The sequence below is a fragment of the Neofelis nebulosa genome, chromosome 13, assembly GCF_028018385.1.
Source record: "Neofelis nebulosa isolate mNeoNeb1 chromosome 13, mNeoNeb1.pri, whole genome shotgun sequence".
Taxonomy (NCBI): Eukaryota; Metazoa; Chordata; class Mammalia; order Carnivora; family Felidae; genus Neofelis; species Neofelis nebulosa.
In genome coordinates this window covers 59906730-59929835 of record NC_080794.1, presented here as the reverse complement: position 1 = coordinate 59929835, position 23106 = coordinate 59906730, and the positions used below count along the sequence as shown (strand labels likewise).

General features: G+C 40.8%; 1 protein-coding gene across 4 annotated transcripts in view; it reads right to left on the bottom strand.

Annotated features, from left to right (window-relative positions):
* The window catches only part of CC2D2B (coiled-coil and C2 domain containing 2B), a 96834-nt gene continuing 73728 nt past the window's right edge, over positions 1–23106 (bottom strand). For 2 of the 4 annotated variants that reach the window (XM_058697292.1, XM_058697293.1), the window contains 10 exons: positions 22941–23039; positions 20179–20361; positions 19816–20013; positions 17506–17592; positions 14573–14686; positions 12063–12197; positions 11561–11683; positions 6911–6969; positions 5061–5238; positions 2–2741 (listed from right to left, as the gene is read on the bottom strand). In XM_058697292.1, coding sequence (XP_058553275.1) covers positions 2553–2741; positions 5061–5238; positions 6911–6969; positions 11561–11683; positions 12063–12197; positions 14573–14686; positions 17506–17592; positions 19816–20013; positions 20179–20361; positions 22941–23039 — 1365 coding nt within the window. In that variant the 3' untranslated portion in view covers positions 2–2552. Of the gene's footprint in view, positions 2742–5060; positions 5239–6910; positions 6970–11560; positions 11684–12062; positions 12198–14572; positions 14687–17505; positions 17593–19815; positions 20014–20178; positions 20362–22940; positions 23040–23106 lie in introns of all 4 variants that reach the window. The other 2 variants (XM_058697294.1, XM_058697291.1) reach the window with 2 other exon arrangements.

The window sequence follows — 23106 nt, the reverse complement described above, 5'->3', positions numbered from 1 at the left end:
CCAACTTTGGGTCAGGTCATGATTTTGCAGTTTGTGGTTTTGAGTCCCTCGTTGGGCTCTGGGCTGACAGCTCAGAGCCTGGAGCCTGCTTCAGATTCTGTGTCTCCCTCTCTGCTCCCACCCTCTCAAAAATAAATGAATATTTAAAAACAAAAAACTACCCTACAATCCAGCAACCACACTATTGGGTATTTACCCAAAGAATACAAAAATACAAATTCAAAGGGATACATGCACCCTGATGTTTATAGCAGCATTACTTATAATGGGCATGATACGAGAGCAGCTCAAGTTTCCATTGATTGATGAATGGATAAAGAAGATATGGTATATATATATATATATATGCAATGGAATATTTATTATTCAGCCATAAAAAAAGAATGAAATCTTGCCCTTTGCAACTACACGGATGGAGCTAGACAGTATATTGCCAAGTGGAATAGGCCCGTCAGACAAAGACAAGTATCATATGATTTCACTCATATGTGGAATTGAAGAAACAAAACAAATGAGCAATTCGGAGAGAGAGAGAGAGAGAGAGACGAACCAAGAAACAGGTTCTTAACTATAGTGAACAAACTGATGGTTAGCAGGAGGGAGGTGGGTGCAGGAACGGGTTAAATAGGTGATAGGGATTAAGGACTGCACTTGACATGATGAGCAACAGGTGATATATGGAAGGGTTGAATCACTATATTGTACACCTGAAACTAATAATAAAGTACTGTATGTTAACTAACTGGAATTAAAATAAAAATTTAAAAATAAAATCATGTTATTTTTAAAATAGACAAATGAAAAAATGGTTCATTACACAGTTTCAAAATTTTAGGGAAAAAATTTTAGTTGAGAAATCCATACACCTGCAAAAAAAACCATATGATACAGAAGGGTTCTCTATGCTTGCCTATGAACACTTTCTACCTAACTTAAGTGGCCTATCAATTTGAAAACCATAAATAACTAACAAAATAGTTATGTAAATATTGAAGATGCCACAGAAATGAACTGCGTGAGTTCAGTATTTTTTTGTCAACATTGTCTTTCCATAGACATCATTTACTGCTACCCCAATCAATATGGTTGACTTGCTAATAACAAAACTTCATAGAACATTCAAATAAGAACAAAAATTCTGATCAGCTAGGGGATACACACACTTAGGTTTTAACCTTGGAGAAAAAGCGTTCTCCTCACCCACATCTCTACTATTTTACTTAGGTAGTCACAAGTTTCGTCCAAGACTAACATCACTGCACATAAATGAGGTCTTCCCTGGCACCTGCCCATGCAGGTGCATTGCAGGACAGAATTCAGACTGAGGAGTCCCTGGGAATGTATTTGGGGGGATCTCTGCTTGTGAGAGTGACCCAAGAAACTCCAGCTTGTGGGAGAGGTGAATTTTCTTTCTCCTGTTTTTACCTCATACAAAAAAAGCTTTCATCAACCTTTGGAAATCTGTACCTTTGGTTTTTTTTTTTTTTTTTAGAGTAAGTAATTATGCAACATTTAAGTAAACTGTATAAATACTTTCCTCAGTGAAGCACAGAACAACCAAATAGAAGAAAATGCAGCGCTTCTGACTTAGATCCCTGTCCACTCTCTCTCAAGGCTCCTCGGATCTAGACAGGCCTCCTTGGAGTCACTGCTGGGAAAGGAAAGCAGCAGAAAAGTGCCAGAGGCAAAATGGCGGACTCCTCACTAAGGAGAAAAGGAGCCCTGAGATTTGGTAAGACCATTTTCTCCCTTTCTCACAGAATCGGGAAAGCATGTTAGACAGAGCTTCTTGGGAAGCCCTTCCAAATACTAGGAGCTGAAAGAACTTCAAGTCAGTAGCATGCCAAGTGAAAACTTTTAGGAGGCCCCAGAAGCTGACCTCAGCCCTCAGCCCCACCTGGCAGATTTTTCTTTTACTCTTAACCAGTGAAATAATCTTTGGAGAGGCAATGACCTGGAGTTTGTACTTGAATATCTTCTACCTGGAATTGCATCAGAACCCGCATCAAAAGTACCAGCCTCACTTTGGTAATGACAACATTCTATAAGGTGGGGTTTTCACTCTTAACAGGTCATCAGAATGATCTAGGGAGCTTGTTTAAAATAATGTGGGTTCTGGAGCTCCACTACCAAAGGTTCCCATTCAGTAGGTCTTAGGGGGATGTGGGAATTTGCATTTTCAACAATGCTCTCCAGGTGATTCAGTTGAGCTGGTGTGAGGCCTACGATTTGAGTAATACTGGCTTAAAAGGTAGGGGCCAGAAGTGCTTCTTTCCCATGATAAGACCCACTGTAGACAGTGACCGGAGGCCACCAGACTGACTGAAATGTTTTCCTTGAAGAGGTCGGGAGGTCATCTAGACTCATTCTCAAAGGTTCAGGGAGTGGGTCTCCATGGTGCCTAACTCTATAAGAGAACCAAAAATCGGGCTCACATTTGGCTGGATTTGAGGATAAGTAGCAAAATCTAAAGTACCAGAAAAGTCTTGATTGCTTTGGGCGAGGGGCCCATAGCCTATATATATATTTTTTTCCTTTTTCCTTCTTCCTTTTCACTCATGTCGAGCTAAGGAAGCCAAGTAGACCCACACAGATAATACGTTGTTTGGGTATGGGTGAATGTATACAGCTAGAGCAAATTCTGTCTGGGGAAATTCAGAAGAGTGAATTCCAGTTTGATACACAGCGTCAATAATTGACTGCACATCAGTGTATGGCATCTGGATAGGAAATCCTGTGACCTAGACAAAAGACAGAATAACATGTAAACCCATGCTACAGGCATGTAGGCAATCAGGAATTACTGTATGCAAAAATATTACAGAAGCCTCAAAAAATGGTAGTCACAAAGTAAAGTTATTTTCTAGGTGCTTACAATTGATGTGGGAAACAAAGGCAGAAGAAAATGGTAGATAGAATTAAATTTCCTTATAACCTGCAGCCCATTGACAAACACTTGAGGCTGGCGGAGTAAAATGTTTCTCCAGGAACTCCCTGCTATCTTACTGTTAATGCTCTGCTAGAGGGAAAAACAACCTTAGCTTGACAATAGCTAGGCCTCCAGTATCTCGTGAGTCTTCTTTAGCATATGAAAATCTCACTGGAAACTTCCCCTGGACTCTACCTCCCCCACTCCAGAGTATATAACCAGTCTCTCCTCCTGCTCCCGGGGCAGCTCTTTCTGCCCACCGGTCCTGTCCTCATGCTTTAAAAAATAACCTTTTTGCACCAAAGACATCTTCAAGAATTCTTTCTTGGCCGTTGCCTCTGGACCCCACAGACCCCACTATCACCCCCAAAACTTCATCAACCGTGTTCCAGGAACAGTACTAATTGCTTCACATACATATTTAATCCTCAAATAACCTTATGAGGTAGGTTCTACTATAATTCCCACTTTCCAGAGAGAGAGGAGCAAAGCCAGATACCACAGCCCTCACACTTAACACTCCAAATACGTGCACCCTTTCTAGAATAGCAAACTGCCAATGGGAATATTACTTGGTCCTACAAATGAGGTATTTAAGTGAGCATTATGGAAGAATTTATTTAACACTGATTCAATTTATATTTATTAAGTGACAACTGTGTGACAGGATGAAAGGATTATGGTACATGGTCCTATGTAAAATTATCTATTTAATAAGACGCAGATAACAATCAGAAACCTCTTTCAAGCCTTAGATTGCTTACTTCAGGAGGCTTTTCTTGATCCTTAAATCTGTTCATGTGTTCTTCCTATGTGGTTGCAATAGGATGCTGTCCTTCCCTAACTTACTTAGTAAACTAGACTGCAATTACATGTTTTCTGGTCTGTCTCATTAGCCTGTAGTTTCTGTGAATGCACAAGATTGTATCTGTCTTGTTTACTGTCATAACCCCAGTGCCTAACACAAGGCCTCTCACATGTAATACAAATAATAATAAACATCTGCGGAACACTTGCTAAGTGCTGGGTGCTGTGGTAAGTAGCAGCTCATTTAATCTTCACCAGAACCACAAACAAGATTAACTATTTTTATCCCTGTTTATCTTGCCCAGTGGGGTGGAAAGTATAAAGGAGTTAGGTAACTTGGTCAAAACTAGTGATAAATGGTTGAACCGGGGTTTGAATCCAAACCACAAGATTAAGCTCAAGTTTATGATTATGTGTTACTAAGTAGATAATCTTACAAAGAAAGTACACGTTTTAAACCTTGGCTTATATTAACCTTGGCTTATATTGCTTTGCTTACCTGTTTACTACTAATTCTGTTTTTTTAATGCAAATAAAAGCAACTTCCTCTCTATTCATGAACAAATAGCACCCACAGATCCCTCTTTGACAGCTTAAGTACTTAACTCCAGACAGATTCCTTCTTTTCTTCTCTCAGAGGGTTTCCCTAGAAAATGTCTAGTCTACGAGATGGTAGGGGGAAAGAATCTCACTCTTGGGAGGCTGGGGCTTTCAAAAACCCATTGGATCAATTCACAGGGAAGAGTCAGTGACAGGATGTCAAGAGCTGGTGGTAGGTAGGGGAAAAACAATATACCAAATGCCCACCATGTCTGTTTACAAACTTGTTGAGTTTGAGATACCTTTTAACCAACCAAGATGATGACAAATGTGTTGGCAAATATATAAGAAAGGAGGCCAGGAAAGAAGACCAGGCTGGATACAGAAATTTGGGAGTATTTTGCATGTGAAAGGTATCAAAGCTTGCCTGGAGTCCTCTTGCCCAGAACCAAGGACAGAGAATCTAGTCTATTACTACCATCCAGAGATCATTTTTCAATTTCTTATTTACAGGTGACTTTCTTTTGTTCATCTCTTTTTCCAAACTTTGTGGCTATATAACATAAAACATATCAAGAAAATGTCATGCAGTGTGGTCATGGTAATAGTTGTTCAGTCTATTTGAAATTGCTTAGTCTACAAATAAATGTATTTTAATGCCTTATCATCTGTTGTCTAGGATCAAGATAAAAAAGCATTTCAGGGATATTGAAGATTACTATTCCCTAGCAATTAACAACATAGATACAACAAATGTCACTAATGCACTAAATCATACACATACCCAATAAAATTGGAGTAGTCTTTCAAATTCACCCTCTTCTTCAGATAAAACAAAGCTTCCAGTGCCAAGTTCTAGCTTAGGAAGGATTTTTTGCAAAATATAAGTACATTGTCGATTCCAGCGTGTTGGCTGTTTAGGTCGCCATTCCATCATTTTACATTTCAGAGTCCTCTCAATCCTAAAGTAAAAATGCAAAGGTTATTTTACGACAAATTACAATTAATGTAATAAACGTGATAAGAGTGTTGTCACTTTACTCAAGTGCAAGAATATTTTTTTTTTTTTTTATTTAGGATGAACCAGACCTTCATGGCTAAGGATATCTACCATCATTCACATTAATCAAGTTGGGGAGAAGCAGGCACTTGCTTGGCTTGGGAAAGCAAGAAGCTTCCCAGGAGAGCCAACAGTTGGATCTCAAAGGCACATCTCTTTTCTGGTTACCTGTGTGTAGACAGCTGCCTACTGGGTGTGATGTGACAACGTCTACTGTCTGATCACTGGACTGACATCCCCATTCTCCAGGGCCCTCCTCTGTCATAAAATATTGTGTTTCCAAGAAACTGCATTTATGAAAGTTCAGATATCTGGTCTGGGTGATGTCAGCAGGGATGGATTTATTAGATTAGTTAATACAGCAAGCATGGTTGGAAGGAAATGAGGCACAGACTGATAAGTATGATGATCAGTTTCCCCCGCTAGAATGTACACTCCATAAAGGCAGAGATTTGTGCCTTTGTATTCAGCCCCTAGAACAGTGCCTGCTGGTAGATTATTCCAGGGACAGTGTACATTGGTTGACAGGGCCCCCTTGAGAAGCCTCATCTTTACACAGAATCACTGTGTGCTTAAAAACAAAAAGCCACTGGGAATTTCCTCCTGGCTGAGTCTGTAGTGTGACTGAGTAGTTTTGGAGTTTGCAGAGTCCCAGAAGCGGCTAAGCATCAGAACTACTTGTAGGGCTTTATCAACATATTTCACCTTCAGGTATTGATTCAACGGGTCTGGTCTGGGATCCTGGCATCTATTTTTTAAAATAGTTCTAGAAGTGATTCTGATGAAAACCAGAAGTTGGAATCATTTCTCTACTGCATTGCTTCCTTTTTTTGTTAAGAACTGGGGAAGAAGGAAGGAAATAAGAGGTGGGAGTTGTGTACTCGCGAGAGAAGGGAGTGGCAATATTATTTGTTATGTTTTGTTTTGATTAGTTGGTAGGGGCTTATATGGCAGCCTGCTATGTCAGCATGAGTCACTGGAGACAGTAAGATCTAGAAGCTTCTGACACATTTGGAGTAGGAGCAAGCCCTGCTGTAAAGTTTGTGACTTTGACAAACTTGTTCAGCTTGACTGAACAACTCCTTGGGACGTGTGTGTGTGTGTGTGTGTGTGTGTGTGTGTGTGTGTGTGTTTGGGGAAGGGGGGAGTGCCGATGAGGGACAATATTGATGTTTCTACCACCCAACTTGGATGTTTTTTCCATACTCCAAGTGGTGGGCCATTTACCTTCATTTCCTTTCAAGAAGTATTAGTTACTGCATTATTGTTACCATAACTTCAACAGGTGTCTGTGTTGAGAACTTCCCAGCAGTAGCCCTACAATATTTTCCAGAGGCAACCACTTTTTAAGTTAGATGGTCTTTTGTAAGGAGTGTCCTGGAATGGCAGAGGGACTGCTTTTTGATGCACGGACCAAAAGTCAATGACTCAGTGGAAGACACTACCATAACCTCCATCTCTTGCTTCTAATGCTGAATCTAATAGGTATTTTGAGAGCCTGGGTTGGAGAACTGAAAGGAGCAAGAGATTAGGGAGAAAACGTAGTAATCATAATATATAAATAAAGGTCATACCTGTTCTTTAGATCTTCTATCATGCTTTTATTAGTCTCACAATAAATTATTTCCTCAGGCTGAAACATATAGACAACTGAAAGTTATAAAAGATTCTAGGGAGACCACTTTGACATCACAGTCACCCCTGGAGTGCTAATTATAACGAGGGGAACCCAAACCACTTTCATGTGGCAAAAGCACTCCACCACAGAAGCACAAAGGTAAAACACAGATCACAGTGTTTCCTTTGATTTTAGTATTACTTCACCAGAGCGCGGGATGAGGAGTGGATTTACAAGGTATTTTTCCTGGGTAAGACAGGTCTGCTGGCCACATTCATTTATTCAAACAAACATTTGACATGCTTATTGGTTATACCAGAAAATCTTTGGCACCTGCACTAGTCTCATCCACTTATTAACTGTGGCCTTGGTGAAGTCACTTAACTTCTCTGAGTCTCCGATACCACATCTTTAAGAGAGGGACAATAATAGTACTTACTTCCCTAGGGTCTTGTGAAGATTTTGATATAAAGTAATATATGCAAAGCCTGGCACATATCGTTCAATAAAATCAGGTATTATTACTACTACTCTTTCATTTTTTGAAAAAATTTTTGAAAGAAAGAGAGAGAGAGAGAGGGCATGAGCAGGAGAGAGGGGCAGAGGCAGAGAGAGAGAGAGAGAGAGAGAGAGAGAGAGAGAGAGAGAGAATCCCAAGCAGCCCCCACACTCAGTGCAGAGCTCCACACAGGACTCAATCCCATGACCCTGGGATCATGACCTGAGCCAAACCAAGAGTCAGACGCGCAACTGACTGAACCAAATCAGGCGCCCTACTACTCTTTTAACATGGTTTGTTATCTTCCTTCTTTGGTTGAATATCCTTTTCTTCCAGCTGGCAGGAGCCAGGTCTTTGTGTGCATGTCCCTCCCTGCAGGGCTCACATGGACAAGACAGAGGGGCTGGGCTTGGGCATTTTTATTTTGAGCATTCCTGAACTGAGAAATAGAGGTAGCTGTAGAGATAGGGACATGGGCGGAAGGAGGCTTGTGCAATAAGAGGGCAACAGTTTTCAGACCTCTAGGGGCTAGAATATTTCAAGAGTGATTGAGAAGATTCAGTCTGTCAGGTGATGATCTAAGCCAGTGGTTCCAGAAGTGTGGCCCCTGGACCAGCAACCTCACACCTGGGAACTTGTTAGAGATACAAATTCTCAGCCCCCATGTGGTACCCGCTGAATTAGAAACTCACAGGGCAAGGCCCAGCAATCTGCCAGGGTTCTGATGCCACCATGGATAGATTAGACAACAGTCCCAGGCACAGGGAGTTTCCCCACAACAGATTCCTCCAGGAGAGGGGAGACACTGGAGAAAGGAAACTATGAACTCCAACGTCATGTTGCAGGGCCACCAGCTGTCCCAGACAGCACAGGTAAGCTGAATGCCTTTATTGCTGCCACCAACCACTGTGTAACCCTCCAAGGCCCTCACTCCCCTCCCCAGCCCCTCCCTCCGTCAGGTAACTAGTGGATTAGTTAGGCCACCTTCAGGCCTGAAAAAGAGGCCTGGGTTAACGTTAACTCGATAAGTTTATGAGGTGTTAGTCCACTTGCTTTCTTTGGCAAAGGCCCTTTCTTTCAGGGAATTCATATCTTTTAAAACTTCAAGAGGATCTCCCTGTTAACTTCATCTCTGAGTACCCACATGCTCATCTTACACACTCAAATTTGTGTTCACAATTGTGACAAAAAACAAGTGTTCACCACAGATAGTGGTTTATTTTGGGATGTGTGTTGCAAGACAGAAGATTGAGGGCCATTAATCCACAAGAAAGAATAGAGATACAAGTCAAATGCAATACTGGGTTTTATATTTATAGATTCGACATGACAAAATGTTTTGTTTCCATACTTGGGCAGAGTGGCTTTTAAAAACTACAATTTTGATCACGGCAGCCCTTGCCTTAGTGATGTTAGCTTCTGACTGTCCTGAGGACAGGCGCCCATGTCCTTACCAGGACTTTGCTCACCCCTGAGCCTGTCTTGCTCACTCCCTGGCCGCAGCCAAGCTGGCCTTTTAGCTCCTCGACAGACACCTGCTTGCACCTGCTGGTCGTCATGCCTGCTGTGTCCTCTTCTCTGCCAGGACTATTCTCTACTCCGACCTTCCTCCAGGCCAGCTCCTGCTCACCTTCCTCACTCTGCTGGTCACTGCTTTTTACCCAGGAAGCCCCAGGAGCTGTCCTTCCCCTCAGGCCCTCTGCTGCACGCTCCCAAAAGCACACTCATTTCTTCTGTGATCGCATTTACCACTCTGTCCTGCAATTGCCTGCTCCCTTCTCTTTCCTCCTTGAGAACACAAGTCCTGGCAATACTGAGACACATGTTTTCCTTGTGGTACTGATGCCTCACAAAGTGCAGGCACACAAGCAACATTTCACTGAAGCCCTAATAGAATGATTAACAGTAAACAAAAAATCCTCATCTCTAAATATGTCACCTCGCTGCAGGAGGTGGCAATACATCAGTTGCAACTTTGGGATGGGAAAAGCAAGGCATGGCCTATGGATGCTGAAAATGTTGTTTGCTCTAGAGAGATAACTACACTTCCCCTTCTTTAAAATGACTTTACAACAGGAAATACGTATACATATATACGCATGCTTGCATCACACGGAGAATGTTTAGAAGGATGCACAAGCAACTACTAACAGTGTTTATTTCTTAGAGAGTGGGAAAGAGATGTTGAAAGGGAGAGACATTCTTTGTACAGTTTGGTACTGTATGATCCCCTCTCTGTAACTTCCATGCATTCCTTCTGATTTTGTGAAATGGCTCAAATATATAGATGAGCATAGAGAACAAGGTAATGAAAATCCACCCATCATACCTACCACTTAGCTACATCTCACCTTTGCATTCTTGCATATTTATTTTAGATTTTTTAAAAAGAAGTAAAACATTACAGACTTGAAGTACTTTGTATGTTGCTCCCCGACCTCATTCCTTTTTTTCCTCTCTCCAAAGGTCACCTTTAACCTAAATTTGGTATGTATCATTTCTAGGAATGCTTTTACACCATCAATACGTGTCTATATATACATAAACAGCACATCATTTTCAAACTTCAAACTTCATATAAGTGATTTTGTACTATGCGTGTCATTTCATATATTTTTCATTTTGCTTGACATTACTTTGTTTTATATTCATTCCTGTTGATACGCATAGCTCTAGATCAATGACTCTCAACCCCAGTTGCACATTGGAATCACCCGGGGAGCTTTAAATAACATGGGTGTGTATGTCCCACCCTCAGCGGCTCTGATGTAATGGATGTACAGTCGAGAACTAGTGTAAGTTGGTTCATACTTTTTTTTCTTCTGTTATGTAGAAGAAATCATACTATGAGTACTTCATAACTCATGTATTCTTTTTCTGGTTGATGAATTCTTTTCTCATTTTTTTTTCCTATTTCAAGCAATTCTATAAAGAACACTGTTGTACTCGGCTGTCTTCCTGTGCATGCTCCTCTAGGATATATGCTGAGAAGATGAACTGGTGGGTCAAAGGTTGAGCATCTTCAGCTTTATCAGATCTCGTCACACTGCTTTCCAGAGCACTTACAGCAATTTACCTTCCCACCACTTCTCTTTGCCAGCACTTGGTATGATCACACTTAATTTTTTTTTTTTTTTTTGCCAATCTTAACCATGTAAAGAGGTGCTTTGTTGTTTTAAATTGTACTTTCCTGATTGTGAGTGAGATTGAGCATTCAAGTTTCTGCTTCTATGAATTGTCTTCTGCCTATTTTTCTACTATATTTTCCACTATCTTCTTTTAACTTTCACTTCCTCTCGGCTCATAGCTCTTAGTTTATGGATTTTGTAATTGCCTGCACCTTGCCATGCCGGGGGCCTTGATCCAGAAACAGCCACTGAAGTGGAATTTGGGGTCCTTCACAAAGGGACGTCACGTGCACCACAGATCCACTGGCTGAGCCACCTGGTAATTCCGTCGTTCTTGACCTCCGGTCTGTGCTTCCACCCCTGCCTCGGTTCTCCTGGCACTGGGTCTGCAGCTTTTCTTCTCCATCTTCTTTTGAGAGTAGTGACGCAGGGGGACCCATCCCAATCCCTAGCTTCGAAAAGTGAGGCTGGCCCGGTTCCCTGGATTTCATGAACCATTTTCAGACCTTGTTGCCGTCCTTCATTCAGCCCTACTCATTGCTAGTATTTCTGTCCTGTTTCTACTCCATGAGATCATTGTCATGGTTTGGAGCCCAGGTAAACCTTTTCTTTTTCAATCTTTATATTTTATCATTACCATGGATGTGGAGCAGAGAGCTAGGTCAAGGTAAACTTACGACAGCATCTTGACATTATATTTTCAGTTTTAGAATAAACATTTACATTTTTTCACTTTAAACTCTACATTCACTTTGAAGATGATGCCTTCTTTTCAATTCTTCTTTTCTGCAAGTAGAGGAGTATGATAGGAGTAGCCCAAACTCAGGCTGGATGGCAGAGAAAACTAGATTTTATTAGCATTGCCAAATCATTCAGTCTGCAATCAGCTATATAAACATAATGAGAGCTGGCACAACTGGTAAAGATTAGAACCGATGGTAACTTTTATACAGACACACCTGAGAAGAATTTAGTTTACCTGTATGCTTTGTGCGTTTGTCCCTTGGAAATCTTTTGGAAGCAACTGTTTCCAGAAACTTTCTTTTGAATAGTCAAAATGTACAGCCATTGGTGTATTATTTTGTTGAATATTAAACCAGACCTATTAAAACATTAACATAAAATCGGTATAGGCACATGGGAGCACAAAGCCCCTACTGGTTAGGATGGAGAAAAAGTTTACAGCCCCACTACCCAGCGAAGGTAGAAGCCCAGGGAGGTTCTGAGGTAGGAGGTAGAGATTCCAAGGGCATGTGAACATTAGATTGATCACTGGTTCTCAACCTTGGAGGCACTACAGAATCACCTGGGGGAACTTTAGGGATTGAAGAATCCCTGGCTCCACAACCCAGGGATTCTACTTGAACGTCTGTATTTTCTTCAGAGTCCACATGGTTCTAATGTAGAGCCGGAGTAGAGGAGAACTGCCTGACTCTTGAGGATATTAACTCCAAATAAGACTTCTTTCCCCAGATACTTACATTTCCATCATCAAACAAACAGTCCACACTTTGTAAGGGACAAAATGGGTCAAACTGCTTATGACATTGCCCAGTTAATGGATTCCAAAGCAAATATTCATCAGTTTCTTGAGTTAATACATAAGCTACTTGCCCCTGTGTGAGGAAAAAGATGGTTAACGTCATTTTTGGCAGGTGGTTGATTCAACTCATTTTTGTATGTGGAAATTGTAATGTAAGTATATGATATCTTTGAGTTCTACAAGTCGTTTTGGGGGGAGTCTTCAAAGACGTTTTGAAAAGGAAAAAAGCTAAAGCTCTAGAACTCCTCAGGCCCAGGCTAGCATGAGGATTCAAAGGAGAGAACTTTTGAGCTGGTGCTGCCATGTGCAGCCCTGTAAGGTTTACCCTCACAGCAATGAAACATGTTGCTCTAGAAAAATCAGTATGTTTTGACAATTTCCCAACAGCTAGCACTGAAGTGTTTTTTTCTTAATTTTTCTTAACATGTTTATTCATTTTTTGAGAGACAGAGAGAGACAGAGTGCGAGCGGGGGAGGGGCAGAGAGAGAGAGGGAGACAGAATCTGAAGCGGGCTCTGAGCTGTCAGCACAGAGCCCGATGCAGGGCTTGAACCCACGAACCACGAGATCATGACCAGAGCTGAAGGATGCTTACCCAACTGAGCCACCCAAGGCGCCCCTGAAGTGTTTTAAGGTAGGGACACTTTGGTCTAATGCACACAAAAGCACTATATAGACCAGCCCTGCTTTGAGTGGAATATACTCGGGGACCGAAGTTAGGAAATGGACACTTGCCGAAGGCTCTGAAAAAGCCAAGTGAAGTTAAAAGGTCATTAAGTTAATTTTGAGCATAAGATCTGGCATTGGAGGCTAGAGAGAAAGTATACAGGGGACCATCTGAAGAATAAAAGTAGTCATTATGTTATTATTCTGTTCTTAACATACCTTTTTAAGTGGAAAGTTTTATTAGCAAAGGATAACAATTTCAGGTAATAATAAAGACTATTGAACACTTAATGGGAATATGTGCACCAGGCACCATGCTCAGCATTCACACTAAATTTTTCACTTGCATTCACTCCAAATTCTTTGAGGCAGGGGTGATCATTATGCTCATCTTTCAGATAGAGTCAGAGGTTGAAGGGCTTGTGTAGTGTCACCATACATGGCATTCATTAGTCCTATCTATGGGGAAGATAACTGAGGTTCAGAAAAGTAAGTAAACAAGGCTGAGACTATACAGTTAGTAAATGGCATTGCTGGGTTTTCAACCACTCTTTGACCCCCAAACACATATTCTTTTTTTTTTCTTTTTTTTTAATTTTTTTTTCAACGTTTTTTATTTTTATTTTTGGGACAGAGAGAGACAGAGCATGAACGGGGGAGGGGCAGAGAGAGAGGGAGACACAGAATCGGAAACAGGCTCCAGGCTCTGAGCCATCAGCCCAGAGCCTGACGCGGGGCTCGAACTCACGGACCGCGAGATCGTGACCTGGCTGAAGTCGGACGCTTAACCGACTGCGCCACCCAGGCGCCCCCAAACACATATTCTTAACACTGTGCCTGGTCTCTCCAAAGCTCTTGTTCTTTATCACTGTGCTCGGCTTCTTTTCAGGAAGGGGGAGGCTTCGCCTCAACCACAGAGCTGAGGTGAAACACACAGCCGAAGTACCTACCACCCATGGTGTTGACTCGCAGGCATAAATGCAAATATTTGTTGAAATACTGTTGACTCTTTACTGCCATCTAGTGGCACTTAAACCTACACAGGGGGATCGTGGGGGGAAATTAACCACGAGCTTTTAGCCTGCTAAAAGAAATAATAAGCCATGCCAAGGAAACGTAGAGAAATAAGTGATCACAACACAAAGCCTAAAACGAGACTGGAAATCTTGACCCTCTCAAGATATTCGTGGTAGAAATAGAAACAGTCCAAAGGAAGATAGTGTTCTGGAGGTATGAATGCAGGAGTATATAATTAAGGTGTAAAAATGTCAGTAGGTAAATTCAAATTGCAGGCCCACTTCTTGTATGACTAAAGAGCGAGAAGTGAAGAATAAGGAGAAGTATTTCTTAAGGATCTTTAAATATAGTGTTAGAAAATTATAAAGATGATAGTGGTGGTGATGGTTAATAACTCCTACAACCATCACTATAACTGTTAGACCACCACCACCACCACCAAGTGGTGACTATTGAGTTTTCACCATGGACCACGGTGCTATTCTCAGTGCCACACAGTCACTATGTAATTTAACATTTTAGTAACCCCATGAAGTAGCACTATCAGCAGTTCAGTTTTACAAAGAAAAGAAAGGAAAGCCTTTCTTTACACTGTGGTCATTTGGATGAACCGACATTATCCTCTTAACTAAATCATTGGTTGCCCATGAAATTCCCCAATTAGCTTGTGAAAAGAAGGAAAATTGGGATTGAGGTCTTTTAAACTTACAGCTGAAAGGTGATTAGTTTTGTTTACACTATGTAAATATTAACACCAGCACTTACTTCCAACATTGAAGTCCCCAGGACGACTAAAGCTTTCTTTCCAAAATACAGAAAGAAATTACAGAGCAGTATGGCATGCTCTTCCTTATTCCCAATAGCCAAACTGATGCAGCGCTAAGGCAAAAGAAAAGCAACAAGGCCAGAAGAAAATGGAAGAGACAGATAAGCAATGCAAGCATCCAACAGACTTGGGGCCCCTCTCCTCCCTCCAGCTTCAAACACACATATTTTTGCCAGGTCGCTGGGATGACTGACCGCAAAGCTGCAAGGTCTGGTACCTTCTGCCTTTGAAAACACTGGCGAGAACACTAGCTTGGAATATAGGGGTCACTCTACTGTGGGGCAATTAATGTGGATACTGTGCAAGTGACCAAACAGTTTATCATCCAATCTAGAACGTTTCTGTTAAGGACAAATATTAAACTGCCCTGGGCAAACAGGGACATACGGACTGATATTCTAAGAAAACCTCATGTGATAGGAAATCCCATAGAGTTTTTAGGGGAAAGGATCTTTTGGTCAATGGAGCTATACACTGTCATGTACCAATAGAGTGCTCTCAAGTCACAGAGAGGAAGAGATTGGAGTTGAAGCCCAGTCAGGGAGATGACTGAAACATCTTCAACTAAAAAAGCTGGACAGTTGGGGCTGGGTGTAGTCAAATATAGGGTGCCTAGTAAAACAGTTGTTGCAAGAGAGTAAAAGCACGACAGAGGTGGCAGACTGGTGGTCTATGACCTAGTTCTACTCTAAAGGTGTGTTTTTTGTTTGGCCCTGGAATGTTTTTTAAAATTGGGAGAGCTCATATAAAACTCTGCATTTCCGGCTTCCCTTGAAAAAATCAGAAGATCTAACAACATAAACGGGCCCAAATGTTCATACAGCAAGTCTGTTGTTGTTGAATAGCAGCTGCAACATTTAGACAGGACGTGTGCCTTCCAGTTCAGTACAGTCCTCTGTAAAGGGCTGTAGTGGCCAGGGAGGTGGGGGATGTGGGACCTCAGGAAGTGACTATTTACCATTCTGTATGAAAGCATTTCAGTGTTTTAATAACTGATATGGTCACATCTGTTCACACTGGCAGAACATGGTGGTGAGGGATGGAGTTTAGGGAGGATGGTAACATGACTCCTCTGAAAGAAAAGTGTGAACAGAAGAGTGAAGGGCAGAATATGAGTGGTCTTCATTGTCAGGCCAAGGAGGTTGCCCAGCCTGGATTTCATAAGAGGAGGAGAGAACAGATGAGAACAGGTAACTAACATATGGAGTTCCAGATGCCAGCATATATGTTATCCTTTCAAAACCCCTGTATAACACAGATGAGGAAGTCGAGGTCCAAGGAAGCTAAATGATCTATCTTAGGTCCCAAAGCTCTTAAGTGGTTGAAGTGGGATTTGAACCAAGGTTTGTTTTTCTCCACAGACTGTGTGTTAGGAAGGAGAAAATAACACTTGTCCTGTGACAGTCTAATAGTCATATATCATGGGCATCCCATGGCCAAAGAGTTCATGTCAGTGGGAAGACATTAGCCAAGAGGAATCCCATACTTGTAACAACCTCTCGGTTATGGGTATTGTTTGGATTGGTGGTTGGGGGTGGGGAGGGACTCGAGAGTACTAGTATTTGCCTGAATGGTTATTTTTATGGTTATTTTTTAGCTATTTTAGAGGCTCTTTCAATGTTCTGCAGGATTATAATACCCATGAACACATTTTGATTAGATGAGAGAGTCTCAGAAGAGTCTACAGTTAATGACCTCTTTGAGTTCTACTAGATTTGAATTACTGAATCACTGGAACCACATGCTTGTGTCTCCCTTGTTCTCACTTATCAAAAGACAGTGACCTACTAAGTTAGCCCTGTGCCCCCTAAATCCATTTCAGCTCAACTCTAACTTCTAAAACATTCTAGATAAGTACCAGGACCATTGGCTCCAGATGGAAAGTGTCCCTCTCTAAGGCTCCTACCATACTAGTAATTTTCAATCAAAATATTTGTTGAATGCTTGCTGACTTTACATAAAAATAAATAATAATCAAGTCTACCTATTCATTCAAAGAGATTAAACTTGGGATGTATATGTGCAGAGTGTGGGTGTAGCGTCAATATATAAGCAACTAAATATAAGAGCACTGAAAAAAGTGCTCTACTTAGGGTTGCCAGATTTGTGGAAAACAGGATGACCAATTAAATCTGCACTTAGTATAAACAAATTTTTAGTATAAATATGTCTCAAATATTGCATGGGGTCTCTATTCTATTTGGCGACCAGTTTAAAGAGAATTTTAATCCAAGTGCTGAGGAAAGAGCATTGCTATGCATGCTCTTCATTGAGATGTGGGGAGATTGGGGAAAGCTTCTGAGAAGGGGCGGTCTTTGCCCTAGACTCAGTGTCTGTCCAGCTCCATAGTGACAAGCCAAGTTCTGTCTGGAGGATGTCATAATATTGTATTCCTGGAATTTCCATTGGATGAAAATATTCATGAGCTACCACTTATAACGTTGAATAGATTGTTCCTCTTGAGAATTATTTCTTTTTTGTTTAATTTTTTTTAACATTTATTTATTTTTGAGACAGAGAGAGATAGAGCATGAATGGGGGAGGGGCAGGGAGAGAGAGAGACACAGAATCGGAAGCAGGCTCCAGGCTCTGAGTCATCAGCCCAGAGCCTGACTCGGGGCTCGAACTCACGGACCGCGAGATCGTGACCTGAGCTGAAGTCGGACGCTCAACCGGCTGAGCCACCCAGGCGCCCCATCTTGAGAATTATTTCTATGGATTATGATAGAGCTGCCCACGACGTATTAAATTATCAAATGATGTCAAATTTCACAAAACAAAGTATTACATATGTGCATACTATTTTTAAAAATCTATTTAAGAGAAAAGTAAGAAATACTATATATTTGAATTATAAAACATAATTTGTTACCTCTGATGTCATCCATATATCAAAACCATTTTCATCCAGAACATCGGGCACAACAGGAATCAAAGATACAAAGCGAGCAATGAGGTCCTAGAATAATATTAACTAACATTTATTAAGTGCATACTATGTGCTCATCACTGGGCATAGTATTTTACATGCATGACCATCACATTTAGTGTATCCCATAAGCCCACGAAGAATATACTATTATTATTTTTGTTTTACAGAAGAGGAAAAAAATCATAGCATGCTAGGATAACTTGCCCAGGGTCACACAGCTAACACAGTGCATGGAATCTCTGGGAACAAGCCCAAGTTAGCCTGACTCCAGAGGATGCCCATTAACTATTACACTTCACTGTAATAAGTTCTAGAAAATTTAAACATTATATATATTACCTATATACTTTAAATTACAACTGTTAAAAATTTTTTTAAAATATATTAAAGAATAGCAAAAGCTGATTTGCTTTTAGGTTCCAAATCTATTAGAATTATTTTTATTAATACAAGCTTGTTACAAGTTATTGGAGCAGGAAAATGTTGGTACAGCTTGCTTTCTCAAACAACAGAAGTTATACTGTGGATTGTTCCCCCTACAGGGCTAGAGACAAGGACTCGGACTAAAATAGGAAAGTAGAAAGGGATACAGATAAATAATGAGTAACACAGAAAGTTTACTGACATTTTCACTGATTTATAATAGCCATCATTTATGCACCAATGACCTCCTACATTGGTCATGTTTTTGACTTCATGATTCATAGTCCTTCATAAGCAAAGTTGCTAGGAGTTATATTTAAAAACAAAACAAAACAAAACAAAACAAAACAGGATTGGGGCACCTGGGAGGCTCAGTTGGTTGAGCATCTGACTCTTGACTTCAGCTCAGGTCATGATCCCAGGGTCATGGGATCAAGCTCCACGTTGGGCTCCACACTAAGCACGGAGCCTGCTTAAGATTCTCTTTCTCTCTCTCTCTTTCTCTCACTCCCTGACCCTTTCCCCTGCTCTCTTTCTCTCTCACTCTCTCTAAAATAAAAAACAAACAAAAGACCTGCGAAGATGGTTTTTGATATAAATCTAGAGCATTATTATCTCTTTGGACTTTGGGTGTCAGAAAACATAGGCAGAAAGAAACTCATGATGGAAAGGCAGAGCATAGCAAAAAGCAACCTAAGTTAGGATGTTTTATTTCACCCTAAAGTGCAGCTAAGGGAGCTTTATAGTGGAAAAATAATACAAATATTCTGAGGTGAGCCAACTGACTCAATCAAACCTGAATAAACAAAAGGTATAAGTGATTTTTTGTGGATGCCTTTTAAGCAAAGCTTATTTATTTATTTATTTATTTTTTTGCCTCAAAGAGGAGACTTATAGCTCTGATTTCATATTTTCCTTTCTCAAAGTGGTAGGAGTTTTTGAGTCCATAGTGAATAAATCTTCATTTTATATGAACTTCAATTTTGAGTATGTTTCTCTTGTCAGCTGGTAAATAGATATGCATAAAGGAAAAGTCACATAGGATGGGGTAGGAGGTGTTATGATGGCAGTTTACAGAGAAAAATATAACATAGTTTCTTCATTCCCACATAACAATGAGAAGCAACCCTTTGAGAAGCCATTTGTAGGACACAACTCCTTTACAAACATAACTTTTAAAAAAATGTTTATTGATTTATTTTGAGAGAGAGAGAGAGAGAGAGAGCGAGCGAGCATGAGTGGGGAAGGAGCAGAAAGAGAGAGAATCCCAAGCCCTGAGGCGGACCTTGAACTCAGAAAACTGTGAGCTCCTCTGATCTGGGCTGAAACCAAGAGTTGGGTGCTCAACCGACTGAGCCACCCAGGCGCCCCCAGACACATAACTTAATTTTGCCTGAAGTCAAAGGAATTTTTCTGTGTCATTTTCCAAAGTTTGGTAGAAACACTACAAAGCTAGTGTGGTCACATGAACTGGTGTAGCAACAGTGACTCTCTAGTCCAAGGGGGTAGAAATGAAGGAGATCAGGAAGAAATATTTTCTCCCATCTGGGGCTCAAGAGGACATACTGTAACACAGATGGTTTCTCTCTCAGGAAACTGTTTTTGAAAACAAAACAATTTTAGTAAGAAAGTTATGCTCAAAGTTAATATAAAAAAATAAACAAATTAAAATAAATATAGAGTAACAAAATGTTCTAAAATTTACTATGGTGATGGTTGCACAACTTTGTGAATACACTAAAAACCACTGAACTGTATACCTTAGATGGGTGAATGATATGTAATGTGAATTATATATCAATAAAGCTACTAAAATACATATCTTACAAGTGTTGCATTAGAATCATGAAGAAATATATCCAGGAGTTGCTGAGGTGGGTTTAATGCCTTGATATATCTTGTTACTAAGATCTGTATCCCTTCACCATTAAAGACAGTAGCTGTGACTCTTCGGTTGGGAAACATCGCCTGACAACTTTTTTTAAAAATCTGTGCTCTCTTGAAAACATCTGTTTGATCTGAAAACTAGAATCAAGTTCAAAATATTTCAATATTATTCCATATTGTTCCCACAGGAAAATACCAAGAACCAATGTTCATTTTTATCCACTTTGAAATTATTACTAGCTTTTACAACAAGTTTATACTTCTTTAATAGTACCTATAAAAACAATTCAGTGCAAAACCTACCTTGTCTAGTTCTGGATTACAGGTGACATATGATATTTGAGGTTCAATGGTAGCAAAAATATTTAAGAAGGTAGATTCTTTAAAATTCTGCCCATTATCATCTTCTTTAGGAGACGCATGAGTCTTACTCCAAGTATACCCAAGCAAAACTGGCGGAGTATTTACCTGAAATGTTCCGCTAATCTGAAAGAGTATATCAATATAATCGATTCTTCATGACAAAAATACACATCAGTCAAATACAGTACAGCTTGTCCCAGTCTTCTCCCGGGGAGGAAACAGACTTGCATGGGTACGCACATGCGGGTTCTACCAGTATGTACCTGCACAAGGATGATCAGGTTCTCCATGGTGATCTATTAACACACACCCTCTACACCCTGGGTCCCTGTCTAACATGCACTATGTGGACAGGGCAGATGCAGAAAAGGGATGAAGCAAGGATGCAAGTTGCCCTAACAGAGTGATCGAAGTTCTTAGAAGATCTAATTCAGGCTCAGAGAAGATGCTAAAAGACCATGTTACACTGGGTACATTTTATATTGAGTCTAGAAAGAGAAGAAAACATGCAGCAGCAGGAAAGACAACCCACAGGTCCACAGGAGGAGGAATCTTGTGTGTGTGTGTGTGTGTGTGTGTGTGTGTGTATGCGCGTGCATGTGCAGAGGTAGGAGCTGATTTACAATAATAATAACTAATAGTAATAGCTAATAGTTACTGAACACTTACTATGTGCAAGGCACTATGCTAAGTGCTTGATGTAGATCATATCATTCAATGAAGTAAATACTCCTCTAATCTCCCACTTTGCAGATAAGGAGACTGAGGCTTACAGAATTTGAGTAATTCGTGCAAACTCACACAGCTAATGAGGTCTGCCCACTTTTGAAGCCCACATTCTTAACTACCTCTCTATCCTGGAGTCCAGCCTGAGACTGAGAGATACTCGGAGATTTACAGATGTAGGAAGCCCTGTACCCCAACAACTTAAATCTCTATTGCTCTTTCTTTGCGGTCCTGATACTTGCGACATGATCCCTCATGTCATCCCTCGTGATAACATATTATGCAGGCATTTCTACTCTCTTCCCTGATGTCTATTCTCTTCTCCTTTCTCACCAACAGTTTCAGGTGGCAATATGACAGGCACATAGTGGCCAAGTCACATAAATGTAAGAAGGCTGCCAGGGTTTTCTGAGAAAGCACACTGCCCCTTCTTGCTTCACGCTGCTCTCATCTGCAACATGAATACGAGGCTGGAGGAGCACTGAATAATTTGCAATTATGAGGATGACAGCCACATGATATGTAACGTGATATTCTTGAGCTGCTGCACTGTCATCTAGATTTCTTTTTAGGTGAGATAAATAGACCCCTTATATCACTCATTGTTAGGTTTTCTGTGGCAAATGGCTGAATGCAATTCTAATAATACACACATAGTTCCTTCTGAGTCAAATGCCCTCTTTTGTTTGACAACCATCTTTAAGGACTTGATTCAAAAGTTATCTCTTTGGTAAAAACTTTTCTGACCTTTCCTTCTCCTTCTCATACCCTTCTTGTTCACCCCTGGCCCCTGTGAATACCCCCACTTCTCCAAACCAGTAAGAGTAAGGTACTCCCTACTGTATGTTCTCATAGTATCTGTCTTGTGCCCCTATCAAAGCACTATAGCATTAGTTTTCTTCTATAGATGGCGAGCTCCTTGAGGTACAAAATTCATTTCTGAAACTTCTATGGATGGCATAGCTCTATAACTAACTAACAAAGCCCCAAAGAGTCTAGCCTGGGGCGCCTGGGTGGCGCAGTCGGTTAAGCGTCCGACTTCAGCCAGGTCACGATCTCGCGGTCCGTGAGTTCGAGCCCCGCGTCAGGCTCTGGGCTGATGGCTCGGAGCCTGGAGCCTGTTTCCGATTCTGTGTCTCCCTCTCTCTCTGCCCCTCCCCCGTTCATGCTCTGTCTCTCTCTGTCCCAAAAATAAAAAATGTTGAAAAAAAAAATTAAAAAAAAAAAAAAAAAAAAAAACAAAGAGTCTAGCCTGGGTTTTTTCTATTTTTCTGGTCATGTAGGCATATTTGTGCTACACAACTCAACAGGAGAGCCCTGTGGGGATATCACAGAGACAGGTGCTAATCATCAGTCTCACCATTATCAATAAGCAATGCTGAGGAGCTGAAACTCCTAGAACCCATAGTCACAAAGCAACACCATGAATCATTTATCATTAATCAAAGAACATTTGTGAATCTGATCCTAAAAAACTATTATATGCAAGTGTTAATGTTGTTTCAAGACCTAAGGCTAGCTGTGTTATTTTTTTGTTTGTTTATTTATTTTGAGAGAGAAAGCACGTGTGTGCATATGAGCAGGGGAGGGGCAGAGAGAGAGGGAGGGAATCCCAAGCAGGCTCCATGCTGTCAGCCCAGAGCCCGACGTGGGACTTGATCCCATGATCCATGAATCATGACCTGAGTGGAAATCAAGAGTCAGACGCTTAACTGACTGAGCCACCCAGGCACCCCTAGATGTATTATTCTTTATCATCAAACACTCTAAACATATAAGAAATAAATTTGTGGGTGTCTCCTTTTCTAGAGACAGCTAGAATATTTAAATACTCCAACACCCCAGGGGCACTCAAAAACAGGGTTGCTTTGACCTACCAACCTGGTAATCACAGAATCTAATTCAAAGATAACAGTAAGTTTCTACTAGCCAAGGTAAAAACTTAGAATAGTTAGCAAATACTCATTTTCTATTACCTCAGATTGTTGCAGAAGAGCAGAGAAAGGGAAGACAATGGACCCGAGCCAATTCTTTCTTATATGTGAATAACTACTGCAGCTCTTGCAATAGGGATCCTGTTAATAGAGATAATTTTTGTTACTTACTTTAATCACATGGTGAATAATTTCACAAACTTTCACA